The following is a 27,404-nucleotide window of genomic DNA, read 5'->3' as shown; positions in this document are numbered from 1 at the left end:
ATTTTTTTTATTATTTTTGTTATAAAAATCATTTAATAGAGACCAGAAATACAATTCAGAGTCCGAAGAAGGCGCTATCTCAGTGGTATCCACTGATCCTAAGTTAGATTTAAGCTGATCTTAGATTTTCTCTTTCCAAGAACTTCTTGCACTTTCAAGTGATCAAAAATTCTGTAACGAAAGAAGGTATTTTTCTTAATACAGAAGCAATAGAATGCTCTTATTTACACGTAGATATTCAAGTTTATTTGAATAATTTATTCTGGAACAATTTTTTTAAAAATTTGTTTGGATATATAGAGAGATTTCCTTCATATTTAAATGTCAGTTAAGTATAATATTCGGGTTTTTCAAACTGTATTATGTTAATACGCATTTACGAGTGGCCCTCATATAAAACACTACTTGAGTACTGAACGGTTCAAGTAAGCAAAGGCTGATTGGTGAGCAGGACTTCATTAGCCAGTTCGGCAGGCGCCACACTTAAGGAATCGTTTGCGAGCATAACATTCACCAGCGGAAGGAACGAAGTTACGATTCCCTCCGATTTAGCAGTTCAGCAAATTGTCCCATCCTATCTAGATGTTTTCGCAAGAGTTAAACAGAAGCAAAAATGGATTTATTACTTAAAATATTATTTATCGCAAACATACGTGGCCCGCAGTGAAGGCCATGAGCAATCATTATTGGTGCTAAATATTGGTTAATATCAGGCAGAAACTGTTTTCTCTGGTTCTTAATCGGTATTAAGACCTATTACAGCCAAAATTTAGGAAAGTCATTTTCATCTAAATTACTTCTACGTCTACCATTGTACAATATTTGCCTCAGGTACAAAGAACTCAAAATCTTTTCCTTCCACAGTAAGCGCAACAGAATTGTTTGTATTATTTGTTTCTTGAAAAACAAGTAAATAAAAAAAAAAAAACAATAATAAATAAGTATCATTTTATCTATTACTTCTACGTCTACCATTGTACAAGATTTGCCTCAGGTACAAAGATCTCAAAATCTTTTCCTTTCACAGTAAGCGCAACAGAATTGTTTGTATTATTTGTTTCTTGAAAAACAAGTAAATAAATAAAAAACAATAATAAATAAGTAACAAACATATATTTTTCAAAACTAATATACCAGCTTTAAACCAGGAATCCAGGTAATTTTTCACGTTAAAAGTGATAGAGTAAATTTCAAGTTGGAACAGAATCAGACAGTAAAAAGTTATTTAAATATATCGCTACAAAATAAATAATTTTAAGAGAGAGAAGAGGGAAATGCTGTAAGCAGTGGAATTTCTTCAGGATTTCAAGGTAAAGCTAATTGTAGTCACGATGTAATCACTGGTATCTGTTTGCAGAATTTAATAGAAATGCATTTATATTTGGTGAAAAAAATAAAACAAAATTAAGAAATTGAATAGAAGTAAATGCTAAAAAATTATTTTATGAATATAACAACATTATCATTAATTAATGTTTGTTTAATGAAATTTAAACATTTGTCTTACCTTTTCTGCTAATGAATGAACATGAAAGTGAATGACGAACGAGTTGAAATCAAAACAAAGTGAACCTGCTAACTGACTGACATTGCTAACCAAGCTACTACAGTTACCAGACTGCAATCTTACTCGACATTCTCTTCCACTACCAGTATACTCTCTCTCCTCTCTTCGTCCTCCCTAGTTTGCAATATATTTCTAACTCTCTCTCTCTCTCCCATTGAAGGACAGACCTTTGACTCTGGCCGATAAACATTGGCAACAAAGGGATTGATTCTAAAGTCACATTAATTACTATAATTAATAGATTCTTTATTCTATTTAGTCCAAATCAAGAAGATTGAATGACCTCAAATCCATTGAATATTACCACATATGATTTGCTGAATCAAATATTAAGTAATTCTAGAATATTTTGCAATGTGAGAGATATAATTATATTGATGGAGCTAGTTTTCTTCTTATAACTGTACAAAGATTGACACGACATTTTGCTCTTTATCAAAGAATTCTTTTCTGTTTTCTCTTACACCCTTGTATTTTGATAGTATTGAAATAGAACAAATTTTCTATTTGTAGTTTTCACAAGTAATACAAGTTTTTGGTTTAAAACGAAAAAAAAATCGGTCAATCGCTGCTTTAATTTGAATTACATTCTGTCATGGTGATACGTCATGTTATTCTAATTTTGAGGAGCGCCTGAATTATTTGTATTTTAATAGCTGAAGAATCGCAAGAATCTGGTGTGAAAAACTTAATATTTTATTTTATTTTTTACCTACGCTCACAGGCGTTGAAGCCATTTGGAATTTCGCTTTCCAGTAGAGTATTAATTTCTATTCAAAGTTTAATTATTTTCGAAGCGGAAAGACGTAAATTTCCTAAGGAGTGTGGTGTACATATCTCTCAGCTTGCCAAAGTGGGCATACTAGTGAAAGTACTTCTTCAATCTTTTAAGGAAATACCTCTGGCAGTACTCGGGTCCGGTAATCAATCTAAAGAGTGCGTCCATATGAGACTATACTCGCTATGCATAGGCATTCCCAAATTTTTGCTGGGAGGTGAAGTCTGCCGCCTGCTCGTGGCAAGTCCTAAAACAGCAGTGCTCTTATCATAAAAGTAGATCAAAAGTTTTTCCTTCGCTGAATTATTTTCTTCTGAATTTGTATTTCATTTTTGATTACATTAATTTTGGAAAAATTCAGGCAATGCCGTTACAATGAGCATTCTCTAATTTATTAAAAACATCCCAGCAAGCTGAACTGTTCATATTCAGATAAGCATACAAATCATTTCTCTTGCAAATAGAGAATTAGTAAAATAATTTATTCTTTTAGTTTGAATTTCCTTCTGCAATATTTTAGAAAAAAAGGAATGCCTCGCCTCTTGACATACCCTAATCAAAATTTTACTTGTTGTCGATATACTTGTTTAGTTTTATGAATAGAAATATTTTTGTTCACTATTAATTTAGTGAAGAATGTCATGCCGCTTCATTCAAATTTGAATCGCTAGGGAGCCATTTTTGTTTCACTTATCGCAGTCGAAATTGGAACTTTTTTTTTAGTTGCCATAGTTACTCGATCTTTTCAGTAACTTGCCCAACAATGTGTTTACTATTCAATTTCCCGGTGTTTTGCTACAAAAAAAAGAAAGTACTATTCAACATTTCTGTTTTTTTTATAGCATGCATTTTATAGTATAGTGAGTTGTATACATTCGTTTAAATTTATTAACTGTGAGATGAAATGTAATGGTTTATTTCTATATTGCGCTTATTCAGCGGATTTACACCATTTCATCTTTATATTTTTCCATCCAATCATAATTTTTGTTGTATGTGTGCTCTTTAGGTATTCGCGTATGTCATCTTTATGCATACAAATTATTATTTATTTTATTTTATTCTATTTTTGTTTGTTTCTTATAAAATACATTTAATAGAGACCAGAAATACAATTTAGAAAGGTCCCGAAGAAGGGACGGCTATCTCAGTGGTATGCACCGATCCCTAAGTTCGATTTAAGTTGATCATACGATTTTTAGTAGTGAAAAACTAAATAATTTTACTTGCTTTATGTAAAATTGAATGAACAGGCAATTTGCAAAGAAATGAGCGTTCACATGCCCTCAACTAAGCACCACAAAGGACGACGAGGCTTATTGGCTCTAGAGAGTAGAGATGCTTAAGTGCTACTCGCTCCATAAGACGGTAAATGGAAAAGAAAATTTTGGATTTAAATGACAATAAATACACCACAAAATACTTTTATCCATTTCATTTTTTTTTTTTTTTTTTTCTTTGGTATACATTTTATTTAACAATTATAATAATTATTGAGTTGAGGCACTTGTTCTATTTAAATACAAATTTTAATTTGATCTATTTCCTTTAGTTTGTTTTTTTCAATTAAATTAAAGACCAAAAAAATTGCTTGTTTTTATGATTATTTTCAAATAGCTACATAAATTTCAATTGAGCTATTAATTAACTCTACAGATTAAAATAGTTGATAACTTTACAGTTTTTTTTTCTTTTTAAATAAGCAATTAACATTTTTGTTTTATTTAATTCATAATTTACTAACAATTTACTACATCATTATAAACTTTTCAAAAAAATAATAATAAATCTTTGGTATAATATACATTGAAATATTTATTTTTTTTCATTTATTTAATAAACAATCTTTACTTATTTGTTCACATAAAATAAATAAATAAATATCACTCTTAATATAATGGCATTATTAAAATTATTATTTATTACTTTTGAGCATTATTACGAGAATATACAGTTTGAGGAAGAAATTTATAATTTTTTGGTAATGTTCTACAAATATGCAATTTTTCTTTCTTACAAAATGCGCTTCTATTCATTAGTTTTTCCGTTTTTTATTTTTTTTCTATGATAAATACATAGGTGGGGATATAAACTGCGCGATTGTAATTTTTTTTTTTTTTTTTAAATTGGAGATGTTTAGTCAATGAAAGACATTTATGCTTTTGTTTAATAAGAAAGGAAGATAAATCATTGCAATATTTAGCATGGAATAACTTAATAACTTAGGACTTGCTTAAAACAAAATCTGAATCACGTCCACCCAATTTTCTATTCAGTATACTCATTGAAGGTCGATAAACATTCTCCAGAGACCTCTTGTGTTTTTTATATAATCCAGTAAAACTTAATTAATTAATCTTTTTCTCAATGTAACATAATTTTTATCTGAATTACTCTTCTTTTTTTTTAATTATCACGATAAACAACCATGATTATTTTTCTAACTAAAGCTCACAAACAGTTCGTAAGCTGTCTCTCAAGTTTCAATGAAAATATTTCTTTAACAAATTTAACTCTGTAGATACTCTACTTAAGAGTAACAAAATACTTTACCCCCATCAGTAGCACAATACTCTAAAGGGGGGGCTACATACTCTTAATGTTGGCAACTTGTTTGGGTTTATTTTAGCAACAGGCCACCATGAGCTCATTCACACGTACACACAAGGTCTTTGGATAGCCCTATCATTACGTGATAGTCAAGATATCGGTTGGATTTAAGGGTGGAATAGTAAATAGGAAATCGAGTCGATGGGTCAGTCTCAGTTGTAAGTAATCTCAACCATAAATTCGGAGAATAAGAACACTGGCTAAGGGAATGTCCTCTCTCTGAAGGGCCAGTAAGGAGGTGGAATTCCTTAAACGAATGTCTATGGATTCTGAAAACGATGATAAGCCTTATAGAGAAAGGTAGACGCATCGTTTGGTAGGATTATTAAGAAATACTGGCACTGACGGTAATTAGCACCTTTACTAAACCTTTATGAAAAAAAAAGAGAAAAATAATCCATCATAACAGGGGCGGAACTTAATTAGAAGTAACAATGAAGTTTGCTTTTGCTAACCTCTACGCCCTATCTTGAATGATTCCTGATTAGAGACACTATATGCGTTCGAAACGTTCAATTCATAACTTTTAGTATTTTGTACAAACTTGTTTTTGAGGGCAGCTTACCAACAATGTATATAAGCTTTATTAGCTTGACCAAACAACCAATTAAACCCGTGAATTTGTTTAACACAAAATTAAAGAACGCAAATTATTTTCTATACAACCTTCTCATTTCTAGAAATATGTTCATGTATTAAACTTAATTATAATATTTTTTTCTTTGTATACTTTTAATGGCTATAGGTTGCAATCTTTTTTGTAAAAAAAAAATTTATACATTAATATTAATTACGGAATAAGGGCCAATAATATAAAAGTTTTGATCCTGTTTTTGTTTTCTTTTTGAAAATATTACACAAACAGCTCTAATGCATGTTAAGAAATATTTAAAATGAAACAATAAAAAGCTTTAGTGATAAATTCAAACAAAGATGGCACAATGCTGTAAATGTAACATCCGTTCTTTTACCTAAATTGAGAATTTTACCAAAATGAGATATAAAACAAAAACAATGCTTGTGTATTAATGATACAATGAATCATGTACAAATTATAATCTATAAGTATTGGAAGAAATAAAGATTCTTATTTAGGATAGATCTGCTACGATAGCCCGATAATGGCATGTCCACAACTAGTTTAATTCAATTTCTTACGAGAAAATAGTTTATGCGAAAACTCTTTTTTTTAATTTAATAGAAAAAAAAATCAATTACTTTTACAAAATTTCAGAAAAGCTTTTAAAGTTTACTGATCACTGAGGATTAGTGTCTCAGCAGGGATTATTTGGGCAATCCTCGATATTTGGATTATTTTAGATAGGTGGGAGAGAGCGGGGGCAGGATTCAAAATAATCAAATTTTTTAGAGGTGGTAAGGAAAAGATTGAATTGGAAGGGTGTGTTAGCTTCAAGGGGAGACTTTCTACCCTTTAACTAGAATTTTTCTAGGGGTTATAATGAGAAGAAGAAGAAAGTTTCGCTAGAAACTTTCGTCATACCTGAGTTGCAGGAAGCAAGGAACATTTAAATCGGCCATTTTTGACGTATAAGACCAAGACATTGTGTAGTAGACGGACAGTTGGTTAATAAGAAACAGGCAGTCTTGAATGATTGGTAAATTTCCCAACATATATTCTTGTAACTACTTGTATTCTCACAGTGAATCAGTATTGCAGAATGTTTTAAACCTAGTATTGATGTAATAGATTTGACTCGTCTATCACACCTCTGCATGCTAAAAAACATTTCTCTCAGCCACGTGTTGCATAACGTTCCCATTAAAACATTTATGACAGTAAATGACCGTTCGGTGTTACTTGATACAATATTTGCCTACTAAAGAGAGAAGCGACTTAAGTTGCATCAATAATGATTCAATGATACGATACTTTCAATAGCTACAAGTTAATATTTAACTATACAATTACTACCTAAACCTTTTTCCTTCCGTTTATCCCTTACAGACACGACCACATCCTAAGAAGTCTTTAAATTAAATTTTACAAGTGATGCAACAATATTGTTTTAAAACAAAATTTATGTATCTTCAATTTAGACAAATCCCTATTATGTAAATTACAAATAAAAACAAGATCAATAAATTAAGAAAAAATTAAACAAATATAAATATACCAAAAATTTAATTTATTATAAATAAGGCCCCTGATTTCATTGTTTTAATAAATGTTTTTCTATATAAATGTTTCTTTAGCAACAAAATAAGATTTTTTTAAATAACGGCATCTGTGTAAATATTCTTTCTATATTTTTTTTTTTTACTTTATGAACAAAAATTCCATTATGTACAATTATTTATTTAAAATACAAAATTAAAAATAAAATATACAATTAGAAATTTTGGCAAAATTGGTTGCCTACGTCTTTTTTTTCTAGTAAGACAAATTTATAATACCCCCTTTTTGGGGGGGGATTTTGATCTCTGGTTAGTTGGCTTAGGTCTTGATAAATAGATTTTCTCAACATTGTCAATCGTTTTGGCAAGGGGAGTGAGCTCATCAGTGATAAATATGGAGGAGTGCATAAGTTGAATTCATTTGGGGAATATATTCAGGAGGCCGAAATGGCTTTGTATAATGTGTATTGCTTATGGCAAGTTTTTTTTTTTTTTGTCCGTAATCCTAGGATTTCTTGTATCGAATGTATTTTCAAGTGTTGTGGCGAGAAGTCACGCTGGTGATGAAGTCACCACAGGGCAAGGGGATCAATAAAACAAAAACAGATGATTCTTAAAAGAGGATAAATGGTCAATGATATTATTTTACCATTTACGCCGTTAATAAACCAAATATTTTTTATCGAAATCCCTGCCAGCCAACATTGTCGCGTGATTGTAACTACAACAGGCGGTATACCTACAAATTACCTCCACAATGATGCCCAACCCTCAATCGGAGCCGATGAAGATGACGACACAAATCTCGATTTGAACTTTTGGAAGTTACAAATTTATAATCTACTTTCAAGACCTTCAAGAAACAAACCAGAGAAAAAGAAGATTTCATCAAGTAAGCAATTTACACTACTAATTTATAATGTGCTGTACACAAAACACATTTTTAAAAAGTCTTATAAATTAAGCATAAATGTTTAGACACAGGAAAATACATCTAAGTACATAACAAATTTAATAGAAAAAACACTTTCTTATTTGATAATTCCATAAAGTCTTTTGAACAACGCGTAAAAAATATAATATTTTTTTCTAGGGAGATTAAAATTGGATTTTTAAAAAATAAATCGCTCTTTTTTTCATCGCATTGGTAAAAAAGCTTAACCCTTTTTTTTTTGTAATGTTGAGAAAAAATGTCTTAATACAGGACGATACCTCGAACACTTTTTAAGGGCAACTCTTTAGCAAAAAGTTTAGAACAACTCGTAATAAATTACTACACACCTTTCTTGTTTTTATAAATTAAAAAGAAAATATATGTATATACAACAACACAAATCGTTATACAAACAAACAAAAAATTGTGATGTGCTCTAATTAGTTTTTGCAATTTTAAGAACAAATTTGCTACGACGAACAAAAAAACAAATCTTTTTGTAAGTTCATTCTGGTGATTAACACATGGACGGAATGTGTTAAATAGAATTTGATATAGCTGAATTCGAAACTGATTGAAATCTGTGCTCCAAATTGACGACTGTTGCTGCTAGATGTGCATTCTCTTGTACCAAATCTTTCACTAAACCATCAGCCATGGCTAACCTCTCCAACTAAAATTTGTAAGAAGAATTTTAAATTGTTCTAAAATTTGGTTTTTACTGTTTCTTAATGAGAGAAGGAAGAGGGATTATTGCAATGGAGATTATTTTTTAGTTGAATTGTTCCCTAAATACATATCCCTGAGCAAGAGGAAGTGACTTTATGTTAGAAGGAGAAGGAAGATAAATCTTGAGATAATTTCAAATACTAACTAGACTCATAAGAGGTTGGCACAATAAAGTTTTATTTATTTAATTTTTTTGACTGGGTAAAGCACCCAACCTTCACTTTATCCCAATCTAATCTTGGTCTAAAGCCGATAACGTTAATGGGATCTCCTTCGACTCTTATGCATAAAACAAAAATTAGAAGTTATAAAAACAAAGAAATATAAACACAATTTACCTGTTGCTTGGTAGTTTTAGTCTGCAGGTTTAATTTTTCTTGAGTAACAATTAATGTAGTTTGGATAGTTGCAAGATCAGTTTTATGTCTTTCCAAAGCTTCTGAAATAATTAAAAAACACAAAGAAATAATAAATATTATTCAAACAATAATTACAAAAACAAAATTACAATGTAAAACTTACTTTGTAAAATTTGTTCAGTTTGTTTGTGCTGTTGTTTTAAAGCAGATTGAAGATCTCTACAACGAATTTCTTGTTGACGTAATCTATTAGAGAGTGAATGAAAAATTTGGATGTTTTCTAATCTGGGATTGGTGAACTGAAAATAAATGATTTTAATATTACTTACTGTTAATATTTAAATTGTGCATTCGTTTGAACAATGAACAATTAAAAATCAGCCCGTTAATCAATCCCATTCTTTTAAAACATTTATTAAAAGTTTTCTTCATACTTCCTCAATAATCATTATAAAATATATAATCAATAGAATCGGTTCACGTTTAATCTCTCAACTCTTTGTCAGCTTGCAAATAGGACATTGTTAACTTTTTATATAATACAATGTTTTATAAAATTAATGTTAAATAAAAAGTTAAAACCTTTGGTTTCCAAACCGTACCACACTTGTATCTACGTACCAAGACTTCGTACTTGCTTTGATCAAAGGAAACCGTATTAATAGTTTTCTGTACTGTATGTTAAAAAAACCTAAACCGTATTAATAGTTTTCTGTACTGTATGTTAAAAAAACCTATCTACTTTGTTGAGAGAACCTTAATGATAAATTGGCTCTTTCTAAAAAGTAAATCATTAAGCATGAATTCAATTTCTTAATTTTGATCTTTAAAAAGAACCTAACAAAAATCCCGTCTACTTTAATTCGAACTATTTACAATTCGTGATGAATTCGATTAAACAGAAGAAATACATGTTAATTCCTCTAAAAGTTAGAACTATTAAAATATTTTGAAATTCTCTAAAAACACAAACAGATAAATCAAAAATAAGAAAATTCTATGTCTCTTTGTTAAAAACCCCAACATATCAAAACATTCCACACTTAATAAAGCATAATTTTAAGGTTAATAATGCTTCTGAAGTAAAAGTTTGTAGTTGCTTCGTTTTGATTTCTCTTTTTTTCCCCCCTTTTCACGCACACCCGTAGGGGGGAAGTGGACTAGCCACTTCTTCAGGGTTCTTGGCGTCCCTGCGGATACTTCAGTCTAACAACATGAACAACGTTTACACTGGCAACCCCCACCCCCACCACAACAAACGCACAATACACATAGAGCCTGCAGAGACTGTTCATCTGTACAACTGGTTTGGGTTTAGCGAACCCACAGGCAAACCGTCACAGCTCACCGTCTCACTCACACTGTAACTTTCTCTCCTTCCACGCACAACACCTTTACACTAACACTGATACTTGAAGAAATCATATTAAGCTTTTTGGTTAAAGTGGATTTATAATATATCTAGCTACTTCATGCAAAATTAATCTGCTGTAAAACATCTAACTTTTCAAATTTATGAATATACAAACATTTCCAAAAATGAAAATCAACTTAAAAACCGTAATTGTTACTTACACACGACACGATTCTTAACTTCTATTTTAAATTTTTGCTCTACATAAAAAAAAGAAAACATACAATTAAAAATAATAATAAGAAGAAGAAGAAAAACTGTACACAAATAAGGGTAGGCAAAAGCAAGATAAAAAAAAACGATAATTATAGCCCTAGTACCCAAAAATAATACCGATCACCAAAGGGTAAATTACAAAAATATTAGCAAGTCAAGCAGCAAGCAGAAAAAAGTTATATCACCAAATAATTGTAGACAATAAAATAATTAGAAACAGTAAAAGTTCATTTTAAACAATGTGCAAGGATACAGATGCAACTTAAGATACTTCTGTTCCAAAAATAAATAAATAAGCAAAAAGATATACGGAGCAGAAAATTTTTAAAAACAATAAAGATATTCCTTGAAGAAACAGAGTTAGAAATTTCTTTATTTGCAAATTTGGGTTAATATCGTTCAAAATCGATACCTGAGCATTCGCTTGCAAGTTTGTTATTTGATTAATAAGCACTTGTTTTCTCTGAATGAGATTCTCGATATCTGATTTTAATTTATCTTGAATCTTTCCTCGCCCACACCAACAGATCCCGTTTTTCTGCCAGTGGTATCTCATATCCTAGGTAAATATTATTTAGACTACATTTTTGATTATGTATATATCGTCAGATAAAAGTATTGTTATTTTAATGATTCATGCATTTAAGCAAAAATGCTAAAAAAGAACACAAACTAAAAACTACTTCCTATCTTTAAGTACCTACAAAATAAATTTCAAAGAATAATACTAATAAAGTTGTTAAATAAATTGATTTTTGTTCTTTAAAAAACAACTATGGTGCAAATTTAATATTAAGAAAAAAGAATATATTTTTCTACCTTAGTACTATTCGTCGTATGCTTATATTTACTGGCATACTTAGTAGTTTCAAAGGAGTTCGTTTGAACTTCCTCATCCTTTACATCTACAAAAGTTATGGATATTAATAAAAATGACATGACATTTAATAAACATTATAATATTCTATACCTTTTATTTCTTAGCAGCTGAAGGTATAGCGTGATCGTATAGATTTTCGATTATGAGTTTTAACATAAATATCTTTTTTCGAAGACCTCTGACTCCAAAAAAGTAGTTTTTCCAAATAGAATGTCGTATAAGTTATTGCCTATTTTTTAAGGCAAGCTTTACGTCCAACTACCAATTAGGTGTCATGGACGAAGGCGACTAGCAAACATACTTTACTGTAAATTTCTTATATTAACCGCATTAAATAAAATCCAAGGCCTAAGACCGGGAATCGAACCCAGTACCACAATACATATTAGCTTTACAGGTGAATGTCATGTATATGATCAAGAGTTCAATATCATACACACATCTCGAGCAGAGGGTAGCAGAGCAAAATGTAATCGACGGTTTCGAATTGGGTTGCTAGAAATTGGGATCACCAAGAGAACTTTCTGATGATGCGTGTCCAAATGAGGCAAATAGAACCATTACCGTTGAAACTCTTTCAAGCAGCTTTTAGGTTTTGAATATAAAAGAAGTCTGTTTTCTTAAGTTGACCAGGGTATCCAGTTTTTAAAAACCAATTCTACTGACTCAATATTGGTCCCAAAACGGATATTTCTGGATGAAAACTTGAAATCGAAAATCTGCACGAACACAATACTTTCTCTTACTGCAGATAAGTGAAAAAACCCTAGTAACATAAACCTAAATATTTATTATTAAAAGAATTTTTTTTTTTTTTTTTTTGCAGTTACGGAGCCTTTAATATTAAATACACTAGCAGCAGGTGAATTAAACGAGGATCAAGTGCTAAAAGATATTAATAATTACAATTTTAATTTTTTTTTTATACTTAATTTTTACTAGACACACGTTAAACAAAACAAAACAAATCAAAACAAAAAACAAAGAAAATAAGAGAGGTAAATAAGTGCATTTATGCGCAATAGCCCTCGTTACTGGTGGCTAAATGAAACAAAAAATTAGGCAGCAGCGGTAGTGTGTTTCCAGCAAGGATAATTTTATATTTAAATAAAAGATAATTTTTTTAAAAAGCCACAATAGCACTAAGTTTTGTTATATTAATTAAATGTTTATTTATTTATACATATAAATGTAAATATGTACTGCGAAATTTACTTACCTACAATACGCGAAGTTTTTAAAATTTCTATATTTTGTTTCAATTGTCTAATTTCTTCTTCTTTTTCAGCAAGCTCTTTGGTACTTTCTATTTTGTAATTTCTAAATTCATCTTCCAAATCTGTAAACTATAAATTTAAGAAGATAAATTAGTTATCTTAATAAAATTAATTATTTGATCAAAAGTAACTATTTTTACGTCTTCATTATGTCAAAATAATTCATTTAAGCATTCGGAAGATTTTAATTCAAAGAGTGTTACAACAAAAATTAATTCTCGATGAAAATCAAAATGCTTGTGGACAAATCAAAATTGTATATAAAAATCATATATATTTTGTGCCGAACATACCAAAAATAAAATTGTCTTGCAGGATCTAGTGCTCTCTAAAGTTAATTTTTACTTATTTTCAGTAGAAACAATATTCATAAGGTAGTCGGAACATTTGCAATTATAATGTTTGCTGATGAGTGTTAATGTTTTTGATTATTTTAAGATTCCAACAGAGTGACAGATGACCATCTTGTTTTACCTTAGGTCTGTCTCTCGCAACTCGTATAAAACTGCCAGTTTTAAGCGACTACTAAACCCTTCGAGGAATGAAGATTTTTCGCGGGGCAACTGCAGGTGATTGTGGTGACCTTTGTCGAAGGTTGTACTACTCGTATTTTGGTTCCAAGAATAAAAAAAAGTCCTTTGGTATAATATGTTAAATTCAGTAATTGAAAAGTTAATTAATACCTGTTTTTCTAAGAAATCTTCTTCAATAGGTGGCAGCATAGGCCTTTTTGACTCTTCCGCATTGAGTTCCGCAGAATATTCTAGTATTTTAGCCTCAAGTTCTGCAAACTTTTCATCACTCTGCTGTTGATCCTTAAAAATACAAAATTATGAAGTGTAAGATAGGTCCAACTTAATCAAAAAGCTAACTAATATGGTTGAATAGAGGGGTTGATAAGTTATGTCACATGAAATTATTCAATTAAAAATTTGTAAATATTCAATAATCAAATATGTTAAGGAAAATAGTACCATTTCAAATAATCTTCTTTCTTCTTCCAGTTTGCTTTCCCAATAATCTTCAGTTTTCTCGTACTCTATTCTCATCAATTCCAAACTAGTCTCCAGTTCTCCACAACGTTTTGCCAACAATTCATTCTCTTCTCTTAGCTTGTTAACTTCTGAAGTGTTATTTTCTTTATTTGTCGTACACATAAGGCACTCCATTTGTTTTTCAAGGGCGCTCTCTTGATCATTTAAGGCACTTTCAAGGCACTTAAAGGAATTCTCTGGTAATTTCGTTGTATTTTTCTCATTATGAATATTTAAATGATTCGACAAAGTGGCGATTTCATTTGATACATCTTCATCAGTTTTAGCGTTATCAACTGAATGTTTCATTAGCAAATGTAATTTCAATTTAAGCGCACAATTTTCTTCGCTACAAGCACGTCGTTCTGTCAATATGCTGAGAATTTTCTCCCGTACACGTTCCAATTCACTTTCTAATTCGTGACAATGACGTTCAAGGTTTGCAACTGGTGATTCAGTTTGTACACCGATTTCTGTTAAAGATGATTCTATTAGAGATCTATTTGGCGAAACACAATACGATATGTCTCCACCAGCAGAAGTATTACAACTAGCCGATGTAACCTAGAAGAAACAAAAAATTATTAGTGAACTTTCTGAGGAGATTAGTAAACATAAAAATAAATGAAATAAAATTCCAAATTAAAATTTTATATTTAATTATATTATCACCTGTTTAAAAACTTGAAATTTCCGCGAAAAAATACACTTTAAGAACAATGAAAAAAAAGTAGTAAAAATAGGAGTAAAATGATAGGAAATGTGGAGAATAAGAATTAAATTCTACCTGAGTAGATTCTGCTGATAGGTAAGTGTTGATAGAATCTCCATCTCTAACATTAGTTTTTAATAACCATTCCTGTCAAAAAAAAATAAGTATTTATAATTACTTTTTATAATTTTGTTCACTTAATACTTATAATGAAACACATGCTCCTTAAACCAAAACATAAAAGAATTTACACATTTTACTCTAATTTTCCCTTTTCAGTGTGTATGTGTAACCTTGTTTTGTTCGGTGAAATTTCGTTCTGTACACAATTTAAAATTTCAGTGCAACATGCATAACAGTTTTTTCCACATTGAAGAGACATAAACAGAATACAATCATGCATTTTTTTGTGTGTTTTTCAAACTTTTTGGTTCAATTTTATTTTTGTGAAATAAATTTCTTTCTAAATTTTGGCACACTTGTAAAAAATAAAACATGCCCAAATTTATGTACACATACTGGGTGCATAAGGTAGTATAGGCCACAATTAAGAATGTAATTAATTCTACATTTCTTTTGCTATTAATAAGTTCATATACACGTTTCTCAATCGTTTACGATTTAAAAAAAATATTATTTTAAACTTTTTTATGACTTTTTTTCCCTTGAAGGTAGTCATCATAACTTCTAAAGAGGTAGAGCTAAAGCAAGTTTAAACAATTAGATCGAAAGCACATTAAGGTTTCCATTAGTCGTTTCTCATGATAGCATTGCCAATTATTTAAGGCGATGGTATCATTGTATAGCTTAAAATTTAATAAAATAATTTTAAAAATTTGGAATAACTTCAACTATCATTTCCTCTATTGTTTTTTTAAGATCAAGTAGTCAAACCGCGTTTTTTAATGGAAAGAAACGTCTGAATCATTTAAAAATAAAATGATCGTTTCCTGGAAAACGATTTTTTTTCGCAAATGAGAAGTAGAACTACTTCCTTTCAAATTTGTTCAACTTGCAATATTTATATATTTAATAAAACTTCTAACAAAAACAAAGTGCAATACTCCATTGTGATATTTCACAGTTTTTAAAAAAACTAATAAAAAAAAATAGTACAACCAAAACAAGTTAGGGCAAACTACATCAAACAACACAAATTGTTAGAATAATAAAAATAATTTATTTTATTATTTGAATAATATAACAAACAATACATTTTTCTTTATATATTCATAAATTATTTCTATAATAAAAATAAAAACAGAGCTAAATAGGAGCGAGAAATATAAAGAAAACATGCATATTTTTTTAACAATTGTGAGAAAATAAAAATATATATCCTTTCTTGGAAGGAAAAAATAAACCATCTCCTTCTTTGAGGATTCTTTAACTAAGTATTTACATCAATAATTAGAAAAAAAAAATTATTCTGCCAGAGTACTATATTTTAAAAATAATTTTTAAAGAACATGCAATACAAATTTCAAATAAAAAATTGGGAAAATGAAAGAACTAGAGAGTCACAGACATAATACTTTGGCGATCTTTTACTAGTAATAAAAAGTATTCTTTAATTTAATATTATCATCAGTTATGAATTAATATTTGTTACAATTTGTGTCCAGTAATCCAATTAAGTTATTATTTATTTTTTATTTTTAAACAAAAAGTAGCTACACGCAGGATTCGAACTGGGAATTTTTCATTTACAAATCCACGCTTCGTGAAACGATACTACCACTTCGCAAAATTTACGCAGTCCTAACACGCCCAACTTATTGATGCTTCTTTACAATTAATGAAAGGCTGAACATTTATACACGTGCTATATGCTGCGTCTTTAAAAAAAAATAATAATAATAATACTAAGAGACTTGCATATTTAAGTATTCTAATAATTAAAATTAAAGAACCCAAACATCTACATAGCACGGAATCGGTGAATACGAATTTCCACTTTCTTGGGGAACGTATACACTATGCTCCAAAACGATTCCTCAAGTAGGGTGCCTGCATTTTAGACCGGAAGTGGGTGGTCGAAATTCTTGCTCGCCTCTCTCCTGGCGATCTTAAATAATATTGGTCAAATGTGATTTTTTTTTCTTCTCACCTAAAGTAATCCAAGTGCAACTACTACCCTTGTGAAGTGCTGTTTCCACATTAGATCAGAAGAGTATAGAGCGATGGGAAAACTACTCTCAAGTTTTACGAAATCACTTCAAGAACTAAATGGGAACAAGGTCTCCCTTCTCTGGGTGCCCGGACATTTTGGACAAATGTATAATATTTTTGATTAATTTAAATTTAGTATCCTTAACACCCCTTAAATTTATTTGCTCTTATCATTTTTATGATCATCTTTAGTGCGTTTATTTGTATTAATAAGAAAATTTAGGTATGCACCGATATATTCTTTACTAACGAGCCGCTAGTGCACTAATTTTTAAATGATGTTAGAGAATTTTTATGAAAGAAAAAATTAAACTGAAAATTCGAAAGTTTATTAAAATAATGATGCCTCCTAATCTGTAGAAGCTTTAAAAATGTCAAAAATAGTAATAATATTAAATTAAAGAAAATATTTCATGTTTCGCCTATAAATAATATAAAACTAAATAAAAAAGAAAGCAATTAATGAAGAAAATTAAAAAAGAAATTAAAGCTCAATTAAAAAAGATAATACTGATCAAAATTGCTTTTAATTAAAAAAACTAGTTTTCATTTTAATATAATAAAAAAAGCATTTTTTTTTTTCATTATAAATAAGAAAAATAATAAAAATCTTTTAAAAAATTGTGAAAGACCAAATTTTTAAGATAAAAAAAAGTAAGTTCCCGAGGTCATGGTCCTAATATTTAAAAAAAAAAACTAATTAAACATAAAAATTAAATAATACTTTATTAGGGGTGGATAAGTAGTAGGAAAAATTTAAATATATTCTTCTTTTAGGAAATTAAGTTTTCTTTTTTCAATTTAAAGCTACTTATTTAAAGTTATTTATAAAAATATTTTTCCCGATTATTTTTTTTGGGGGGGGGGAGAGGGAAGGATGTTTTGTCAAAGTACCTTCATTTGATACTGGTCAATTCTTGCCTCAAGTTCCGCAATTTGTGCTTTCATCTTTTGAATATCTTCTGGGTAATTATTTCCTATCCAATCAGCTCCATCCTAACAAATAACTTAATTTGTCATCTACTAAAAAATATTTACTTACAGAAATTGTAGTAATAAAACGTACTGGAGTAGAAAAAAGAAAAAGAAAGCAGTGAATGATGAGAAAATTTACAGCATCCTAGTAAATTTTGTGTTTCAATTTTATTTATACGAGTATATATTTTTTCAATTTCGATATTACGTATATGTAGATATAAAAAGTGATAAACTATAACTATCTTTCATTTGTAACTTCTACGATACTACTGAACCAATGTTTATCGTACTCTAGTCATCTGTAGACTATACTTCTTCTCTCCGTCCGTGCATTGGTACAAGGAAATACAAACTTGATGAACGGGAGAGTTTTATTTGATCAATATTGCAATGTTGACCTACATAACGTTGGCATTCTTTCTGTGACAATAGTTTTTTTTTCAGTTAATTTCTTTTACTACTGATAAGTAAAAGTAGGATTTTGTAATCAAATTTTATTTAATGACTTTTTTTTTATTTTACTGGATGTACGGACACATTCTGAGAACTTCTTCAAGTCTGGAAAATATTTTTGTTTTTGAAAATTATATGGGGGTGAAATCAACCAAACGGCAGCTGTGTTTCAATTAAAGTTGTAATTACTTCCATTGTTTTTAATGAATTAGTTCGAGATCTCCTACTTAAAATAAGATTTATTAAAAAGAGTGTCGGTTTTAGTGGAAATTATTCATTAAATGAACCATCTAACTGGCATTCTTGTCGTCCACGTTCCGGCAATGAAGTTCATTAAACAGAGAGCAAAAAACGTGATAGTAAAGACAACATCTGAGAAAAGATCGGCCGGCTAAGGAGGGCGTCCTTAAATGGCTAATAATTGTCGTGTTGTCCATTTGGGAGTTTCCGTTTACTTTACACGGCGGAACTGCTCACAATTCAGTGCAGCAGCATTAATGGTTTCATCCCACAACAATCTAACCAAATGAATAACACCTTCCAAATCAAACAGTCCTTCAACTTGATCTTCAAAGAGAAACAGAAAAGACAATGATGTAAAATTGTTTCTTCCACACAGGTCAAAAACATTTTTAGACTCTCCTCGGAACCACAGTTTTCTTTTCGTGCATGGCAAAGTTGTCGCGTAACCTCTACGGCTCTGAGATTCTTTTTTTATAGACTTACAGAAAAGCTGTCACGAGACGGAATTTCAGGTTTTATTTAAAATTCCTTCTTTAGATCCGGTTAAGAGACGACCATTTGACCATAATTAATAGAAAATGTAGAAAATAAGAACACTTTCACTATAAATACAATTTCCACTGTTAATATGATGCTACAAAACATTATGAACATAATGACAAACCAGTTACTTTTCAAGTTTGAGAAAAACTGCATTAGCCGGGAATGCGATTTTTTTTTCTTCTAAAATTCGACAATTTCCTTAAAAAAAGAAAAACCTTTATCAAACTTACATTAACTACTCGTCTAAAGCATAACTTTTATGTCGAACAATTTTCTAGAAAAAATTATTTTAACCCAGTTCTAGGGAGAGGTGTAAGCTTTCAACTAATCTAAAATGCCTTTTCACATCATTTTATTATGGCATTACGTAGTGAATAAAAAAAATAGTGCAATCTGTTCCTCGGAATATGGGTTGAAGAAAATTACCCGAAAGAAAATAGCCTCATTTCTCTAAAGCTTTCATATCAGACTACTCAGGTAAAAGTCTTACATCTGTTTCAAATTATTTTTAAGAAAATTAATTTTATGGTGATAGGTTCCGATACGTCACACTTTTCTCAAACGCCCTTTTATCAGATTGTACCTAAGGTAACTCAAATCCCTGAGTAATGGATATCTTTATGATTATTAACATAAAAAACACATTATACAGTTATAACAACACGAAAAAAATACATGCAAATTTGTATTAATCTCATTGAAACACAAAAGAATATAAAAAACAAAAAAAAATAAAAAAACTAATAAGTTTCCCCACAAAAAAAATAAAATAAAATTATTTTTCTTCTGTTAGTCATGATTACGATTATCACAATTAATCACAAACAGCTAATTAAAAAACAAAATTGAATAAAACTTGTACTTACTTGTTCAACAAATCCATGTGGCAAAGCGGGCGATGTAGAAAATGAGTCTGATTCATCTTCTAAAACAATGTCGCTATTGTCTACGCTTTCACTACGTAAAAACAGTTCTGGAGCAAAAAAAAGAGAGAAAGAAATGTTAGACAATGATGGTAATTCAGTTTTACAGCAATTAAGCTCAGTTTAACTGAATAATAATAAAAAAAAAAAAAAAAACGGAAATTCTATGTCTGCTAAGCTATGAGAATCTTGAGCGTGGCTTCAATGATTTACCCCCCAAAAAAAAACATTTCCTTCCAGAATTCCTCAAAATGCGTGAATAAACCATGCATGACTTTATATAAATATAAAATCTCCATTTTATATATAAACAATTGAAATAGTAGATTATCAGATTTGGAATCTTGGTAAAAAAAAAGGTAACTGTTCTACAGCACGTTCCGTAGTTAAAATCATATTCATTAAAGTGCGAACAAAAAGATCTGTACTTAAATATACAAAACCTACGAATTTACTAACAGAACTCAAATCTATGAGTGAAAACTAATGAAGAAAAACATGAACAATGAGTAAATAATATGACTGATCGGTATCCTATACTTTCAAACAAAACATAATAAGGTTTTCCACCAATAGATGATGCATACAATTTACCTGGTTGCAGCACACCCACAGACGAACTCTAGCATACTCTTTCTTATTTACCCATTGTACATTTTTAAAGAAATCTAAAAGTTATGAACTAACCACCTTCACTTGGAAAGCAGCAAAAGATTTTTTAGGTCACAGTGGTTATACAGTTATCTCTCTACACATGAATGATGATAATTGATGTAGATTACTCACGATGAGAATGTGAATTTGACAGATCTGTCTCTGTACAGCATCTTCTAACTTTACCCATCCTTGTTTCATTAAATAATTCCGGAGATTTACCCCTTCTTTTTGTACCACTTCCATAATCAAATGCTGCTAGATTTGCTTCTCTAAAGAGTAAAAATTTTATAGTATTTTAGTTATGATTAAATTATCAAAATAAATTCATTTAAAGAGCCAGTAAGGTAAAACATATCAAGGGAATGGTGGGTCAAAACTCCAGGCCAGAGACAGGCGAAAAAGTTTATCCATAGCTACTCGCCCAAGCTAACTGCAGAATTACTCCAACTAGGCCGGGTGGCCATAAGGATAGCAGTTGGCATTCTCACTGGCCATTGTAGATTAAATAAGCACATGCATCGCATGGGCCTGGCAACGGATAGCCTGTGTAGGTTTTGTCAGGAAGAAGAGGAGCGGCACTGCATGTGGTATGTCAGTGCGAGGGGCTGGTCTGGCTAAGGTACCGCCTCTTTGGCAAAGAGAAGCTGGTGCCAACAAGCCTCAGCCAGGGCCCTCTCTCGGACCTATTAAGGCTTTTAAGGCAAGCAGGACTCGAGAGGGTGCTCTGATTGACCACCTGGGAGCCCCCCCCCCAATTCCACAGTTCGGTTAAGGATAGGGGGAGGGTCTCCAACTAGGGGGGTGCCACAATAGATCCTTGGGGTGTCGCGGTGGCGTAGGCTGAATAGCCAATTCCCCCGGTAGAATCTATCTATCTATCTAAGGTAAAAAATAAATCAAAATTATTTATTTACCTCCTTTGATTGGACTTAGTTACTAGAGTCTCTAATTGCGTGTTAAGTTCATCATTTTTATCTCGCAATTGTGTATTTTCTGCTTGTAAAATATTAATTTTTTCTTTAAGATTGGAAGACAATTCATTTAAAGATTCTAATTCTATAACCTGTAATCAATGAAAAAAAAAAAAAAAAAATTGAAATTAGATAATATAGATTATATCAAATGTAGAATAAAAAATATTTTAAATAGAATTCAAGTTGAAAATAAATAATGTCGAACAATTGATTCGTAAACAAACCAGATCACAGATTCATAAAATCTCAGCTGATGCCCTTGAACAGTTCAAGGCTTTACAAACAGAAAGGCACCCGGGTGTGTATCTAACTCTAATATACCAAGATATGCTATCAAATATCTTGGCACGATTTTGTAAATACTAATATTATTTAACTTACACGCTGATGCAAGGCTTCCATACACTCTAACTGCCCTTGGAATTCTTGTTTAGCCAAATTACTTTCAGTAAGTTTACAATTCAGAAACTGATTTTCTTTCTCTAATAATTCATAATCCTAGAACAGAATAATAATAAAAATGAACTTTAAACAAACAATTTTTTAAATTTCTCTTATCAAGTATTACGATCATAACCTATTTTAGATTTTGAGTTATCAATGAAGTATCCGTTTTGAAGATCTCCTTAGTTTGAAACATTGGAGCAAGCTGAAATTTAATATTTCAACTTGGCCGCTCCAGAGTAACCGACTGAACTTAGCGATCGAAATCATGTTGGATTTTGCTATTTTTTTGAGATTTTCTCGAAAATGACTTTGTTTAAACATTGTAAATCTATTTTAATCACGAAAAGCTGCTAGAACCTGCGTAAATGGTAATTGTATCGTAGTTAAATGGATCAATTTAACTGATAGGTCTGTAAATTTTTAGGGCGGTACTTTACAAAGAAACTACAAAAACTTTTCATTAAGATCTATCTTCCCCAAAGTTTAAAATAACAGTGTTAAGTCTTAATGAATCGTGAAAAACCTTTCGTTTAAGTCGTTTTCTTGACCATGTAATGCCACAATGGAGCTACATGAAATTTTTTATTTTTGACACAAACTTCATTAAAAACGTTTTAATAAGCAACGTTATTTTCGAAAATTTTAATTTCCGGTAAAATGAACAAGTAAAAAAAATCGCAAGAACATTACCTTTTTTAATGCAGTGAAATCTGAAGTTAATTTGCTTAATTCTTCAACCTGCTGGGCTAAAGACTTCTCAAGTTTCTGATTGGTAATCAGAAGTTGTTCTTTATCTAATACCATTTGTTTTTTTAGTTCTTTCATTTCTTCATTATGTTTTTGTTCTCTCAACCTGAAAAAATTGATAAATTTATTTCTTTCTTATTTGAAGTCTTTTTTTATTATTATTAATCATCAACAGATTATGTAGGTCTTTGGTGCCTAGACTCTATTTCATAAAATGCCGGCCTCTGTATTTTTTCGTTACAAACAAGATTATCCATCATCGGATGATAACCTGTGAGTGCCTTCTAGGAAGAGATAATTTACAGGAAGTGATTACCACGTGGGAATCCAGGGCGCTAAAGCCTTTATTCCTTCCTTCAATTATTAGTGTTACTTTATGCAAATGATATTAAATTGATATCTTCTTACTCTACTTCAGCCCGAGATGCCTTCTCAATTTTAGCATGGTGTTCATCAACTTCCTGCGCTAATAATGAAGCTCTATGGTTAGCATCAGCTAAATCGGTTCGGAGTTTATCCCGTTCTTCAGTAACAGCCTCTAAATGTGCCCTAGATGTACAGTTGCAAAAATACGAATGGGTCACTTGAAATATAATTAAAATATAAAAAATATTTTAAAAAAAATATGCTCACTTTGTCACTTGGTATTCTTGTAAAATTCGTGCTGCACTCAGGCCATTAATGTCACATAAGTCCATAATATGTGGTAGTTTTGTATACCTAATGTACAAAAATTGATAATTATGTTTTGTTAATTTTATTTTTTTTTTTATATCAGTTACATTTTGCTCTAAGTCTTAAACTATTTTGCTCGAAAATGCTTAAAAACATTAGAAAATGTTTTAAGCAAAGGGCCAGTCCAATCGGTTTCAGCTTCATGCCATCTTGACTAATTAGTAATGTATCGGATTTGATATTACACGACCATGTTTTCCATTACAGAAGTACAATAGGTCGCCACGGAATGCAGAGTAGAGTTGATTAAATTAGTGCTTTTGAGTAGACCTTAACAGAAAAAGGATAGGTTTTTCTCTTACTAAACGACTGCGCAGCAATCGCTAGCTTGGGTATATTTGGTTCTTGTGTAGGCTTTACCTGATATTCAGGGGAATGGTTAGATACGCTTCATCATTTCAATATGTTTAATGCAAACAAAGTGAGGACGATTCATCAGATTGCGTTACTGATACAGAAAAGATTCTTCAGATAAACCCCTACCATTTAATTGAACGACTTTTTCAGTTTTGCGTTAGTTTCTCGAAAACCGTTCCAACTACTTTCAATTATCTTAATACAATAATATTTATGATCACAAAATACAATGATTAAATTTCGGTGAATAATAATCCGTGTCCGCCGAAACAAAAAATCCAAGAAAACTCATTATCATCGAATCTAATCAATATTGAGGGGATTCCGTAAAAAATATGTTTACAAACTCTGCAGATCTCTAAACAGATCATTTTTATATCTCATCTCAAATGTGATCCGACATGATTACATCCTCTTATATAGTACGTAATATTTTATATTCAGTAATATAGTAAGTGAAAGTAGAATAGCAAAGCATCTATAAGGATTCATTTTCAAGGTTAAATGTTCCTTGAAAATAAATAAATACAATAAACCGAACCATATTGAATGGCATGCTCATATTTCAAACTACAGACAACTTAAAAGTAAAGGCAAACATAAAAATATGTAAATATATTAGTGTAAAAATGAACTTTCAATTGATACACTCCAATTAATTTTTATACATTAATATTTTTAATGGTTACAAGCCTCCGGGGATTTGTAATGCTCATTACGTTCACTGTGAGACGATTTTTCCTGAAATAAAGAAATTTTTCCGGAAGAAGTTATTTATTTGGTCCATATAAATGATAAAATAGTTATGTGTTTTTAATATTTAAAATAAATAATTTGATTTAATACGGTTACATAGAGCTGAAAAAACAAAATCTGTTGAGTAGATGCTGATCAGAAAGTTAGACGTGTAAGAGCTGCAGAAAGAACTGAAAGTCTCTGATAGCACCTCGGGCTACTGGTTGTTCTATTTTAACACATTTCATGAATAATCATAATTTTATATTTTCCGCCTCTTTTCTTTGTGTTAATACGATTTTATTTATTTTTTAATAATTATTATTCAATATATTTTTGTTTTATGAAGATTGCTTTTTCGGTTGATTTTTGAAAATGAAAATTTGTTTATGTGCATAATGGACTACCAGATCCAGGTTGCAACATTACAAACCCTTCTGGAATGACAGTAAACTCTGTGAATTTAGAGATTTAATTATATACTTACTGATTGGAAGTGTGATCAACAATTTGCGGTGAGGCAACTCTACTCCGAGAACGAAACAGTTCTAAAAACTCTTCAAACGATATTCTACCTTCATCATCTGTCTTCAATGTGGAGAATACCTGCGCTACAACCTGAAATAAAAATATATATTTTACAAAACTTTCATACAGTAATTTTTTTAAACACTTCTAAGCGAAGATTTACCTGTTCTGCCATTGTATCCATTCCAACTGCTGAACATACCATAGCTAGCTCATTTGGATGAAGGTAACCATCACGGCCTACACCTAATCTTTCCCAAGCATTTCTTAATTCTGTTTCTCCGCTGTCTGTAATCCAAAATTTAAATTACGAAAACTATTTTTGACAATGTCACTCATATTTTTAAATCTTTAAACAAATAATAAAACGTTAAGTACTTAATCATTCTTAAGCATGTTGTTCATTATTCAAATTCACATTTAACAAACACTCTTACTGAATCGAGCGCTTATTACTACTGAGGTGTCTGTAGCGCTCTAAATGAGTTCTAATCTAAGCTAATGTGGTATATAAAACGCTATCTATCTATCTCCGTCCGCAGAGATTAGACGATCCTGTTATATTACATAACGCTGCATCTTCTCTGGTAGCAGCGATTCCGTATGGGCACCGGATTAGAATAGTCCCAAGGTATTCCCTGCCTGTCGTAAGAGGCGACTAAAAGGGGACCCTTGCTCAAGTTACGGGAATTCTCTTAACTAGGCCATGTTCTGTTGAGTTTTGGGCAAGAGTACAAGCATCTAGCGTTCTAGTTTCTGAGTAGTACTACAAAAAAGGTCTCGTTTTGCACAGTTATAGATAAAACAAACTTTTTTTTGGACACTTCTCTAAAATTACCAACATATATTTTAAAGTGTATATCAGGATACTTTTAACCAAAAAAATAAATAAATAAAATGAGCTCATAAACCTGATTTAGTTTTTCTTAAAAGATTCGCAAACATACCTGTCTACATGTTAAACGTTACTATTCAGGGGAATTGAATTAATTTATTTTCTTTTGACAAAAATTTACCTTCACACTCTTTGTTGATGATGATACTATCATTTTCTGAATCATTGAGTACTGTATCAGATTCTTGAGTGTCTCCAACTGCAATAAGTTCCGGACTAGAGCACAGCTAGAAAAAAATATTAAGTAAGAAGTGAGTTTCTTTATTAAGTACAAAACAATATGTCCATGTTTTAAATAATTCAATTGCTACACATAATCTAATTGTTTCATATTCACCAGAACATTGTTTAAACTATTTGTCCTTAGGGAATTCAATTTTGAACGATCGTCACCATTAGTGGATACGTCTTCGGAAACAGTAGAATCTAATTGTTCTATACTTTCAGGCCTTGAACGTCTACCATACTTTTTCTGACCATAAACATACTTTGGCGAAACTTCCCTGTCTAAAAAGAAAACTCAATTCATTAGTAAAAATTAAAACAAACTAGGCTTAGCAAACCATCTGGGTAATAAACATCAAAATCTAAGCAGTTATTTCAACATTACCTGGTGATGGTTCCCTGCTATTATTTTTGGCCACCCCACCGAGTAAAGCGAGCAGAGCATCACGGAATTTAATAAATGATATTGTTGGAACTGAGGAATTAGATCCATTGGGCAAAAGGCAAGATATCAACTCTTCTCGACCATCCTCCAAATGAAGCAATTCGCAGAGTCTTGACAGGCCGTCATTATTTAACAAGCCTTTACCGTCACAATCACAGCTTTTAAACACTTCCAATAATTGTCTTTCATATGGATCCCCAGGCAGAGATTCCATAGCATTTCAATGGTAATACTATAGCCTTTAAAAAAAAAAAGGTAGTATAGATGTTAAAACATTTTAATAAGGGCATTGCATAGGTTAAGAATTACGTATTAAGAATGCTGAGTCAAATTCAACTAATGAACATTAGAAATTAAGTTAAATTTACCATAAAAAGCATTGAATAATATTTAAATAATTGTTTAGTTTGTTGTGATAGTTTATTGAGCAACATTTAATCAGACAACCAAAGGGAAAGTAGCCATTCGCTTTGGAGGTCATGGAATATTAATTCATAAAGAGCACAACTTACGTTTAATAGTTATTAACTGTTTACAATAGAGACACTTACCCGCCTACTAACATGAAGTATTCAAAGTGGATATAACTTCTTTAAAATTAAATACACTAAAAAATGATCGCTGCCACAAAACCGAACTGACAATCATTGCCATCTCCCCCTACCATCGCTGTTATGACTGTCACTTTATCCCACTGAGCA

The 27,404-nt window shown here is 30.7% G+C and overlaps 2 protein-coding genes and 1 long non-coding RNA gene across 7 annotated transcripts in view; 1 reads left to right on the top strand and 2 right to left on the bottom strand.

Annotated features, from left to right (window-relative positions):
- The window catches only part of Eaat2 (Excitatory amino acid transporter 2), a 112,171-nt gene extending 110,515 nt beyond the window's left edge, over window positions 1-1,656 (bottom strand). Inside the window, exon 1 of the mRNA XM_074133360.1 lies at window positions 1,508-1,656. The gene's annotated coding sequence lies outside the window, so the exon portion shown is untranslated. The remainder of the gene's footprint in view (window positions 1-1,507) is intronic.
- Window positions 1,657-4,157: 2,501 nt separating this feature from the next.
- On the bottom strand, window positions 4,158-27,395 carry Nin (blastoderm-specific gene 25D). 4 transcript variants are annotated; one of them, XM_074133352.1, is made up of 23 exons: window positions 27,255-27,395; window positions 26,644-26,942; window positions 26,371-26,540; window positions 26,155-26,260; window positions 25,302-25,426; window positions 25,098-25,228; window positions 23,417-23,503; window positions 23,192-23,332; window positions 22,727-22,889; window positions 21,971-22,087; window positions 21,530-21,678; window positions 20,745-20,884; window positions 19,902-20,008; window positions 17,713-17,814; window positions 14,722-14,793; window positions 13,875-14,498; window positions 13,584-13,715; window positions 12,843-12,969; window positions 11,563-11,648; window positions 11,156-11,302; window positions 9,277-9,412; window positions 9,093-9,193; window positions 4,158-8,698 (listed from the first exon to the last, which is right to left on the bottom strand). In XM_074133352.1, the coding sequence occupies exons 2-23, from the start codon at window positions 26,915-26,917 to the stop codon at window positions 8,564-8,566; spliced, it is 3,372 nt and encodes a 1,123-aa protein (XP_073989453.1). In that variant the 5' UTR covers window positions 26,918-26,942; window positions 27,255-27,395; the 3' UTR covers window positions 4,158-8,563. The 4 variants fall into 4 exon arrangements, with proteins under 4 accessions (XP_073989453.1, XP_073989455.1, XP_073989454.1 ...); XM_074133354.1 differs by lacking the exon at window positions 11,156-11,302; XM_074133353.1 differs by lacking the exon at window positions 17,713-17,814.
- LOC141456948 (uncharacterized) overlaps window positions 14,617-27,404 on the top strand; it is a 29,088-nt gene continuing 16,300 nt past the window's right edge. For both annotated transcript variants that reach the window (XR_012460128.1, XR_012460127.1), the window contains exon 1: window positions 14,617-14,742. This is a non-coding gene — a long non-coding RNA (uncharacterized lncRNA). The remainder of the gene's footprint in view (window positions 14,743-27,404) is intronic.

This window comes from Rhodnius prolixus, unplaced genomic scaffold (genome assembly GCF_049639745.1).
Source record: "Rhodnius prolixus isolate KJV_2025 unplaced genomic scaffold, Rpr scaffold_10, whole genome shotgun sequence".
Classification (NCBI taxonomy): Eukaryota; Metazoa; Arthropoda; class Insecta; order Hemiptera; family Reduviidae; genus Rhodnius; species Rhodnius prolixus.
Note: the sequence above shows the minus strand (reverse complement) of the source record. Positions and strands in the feature narration are given on the sequence as shown.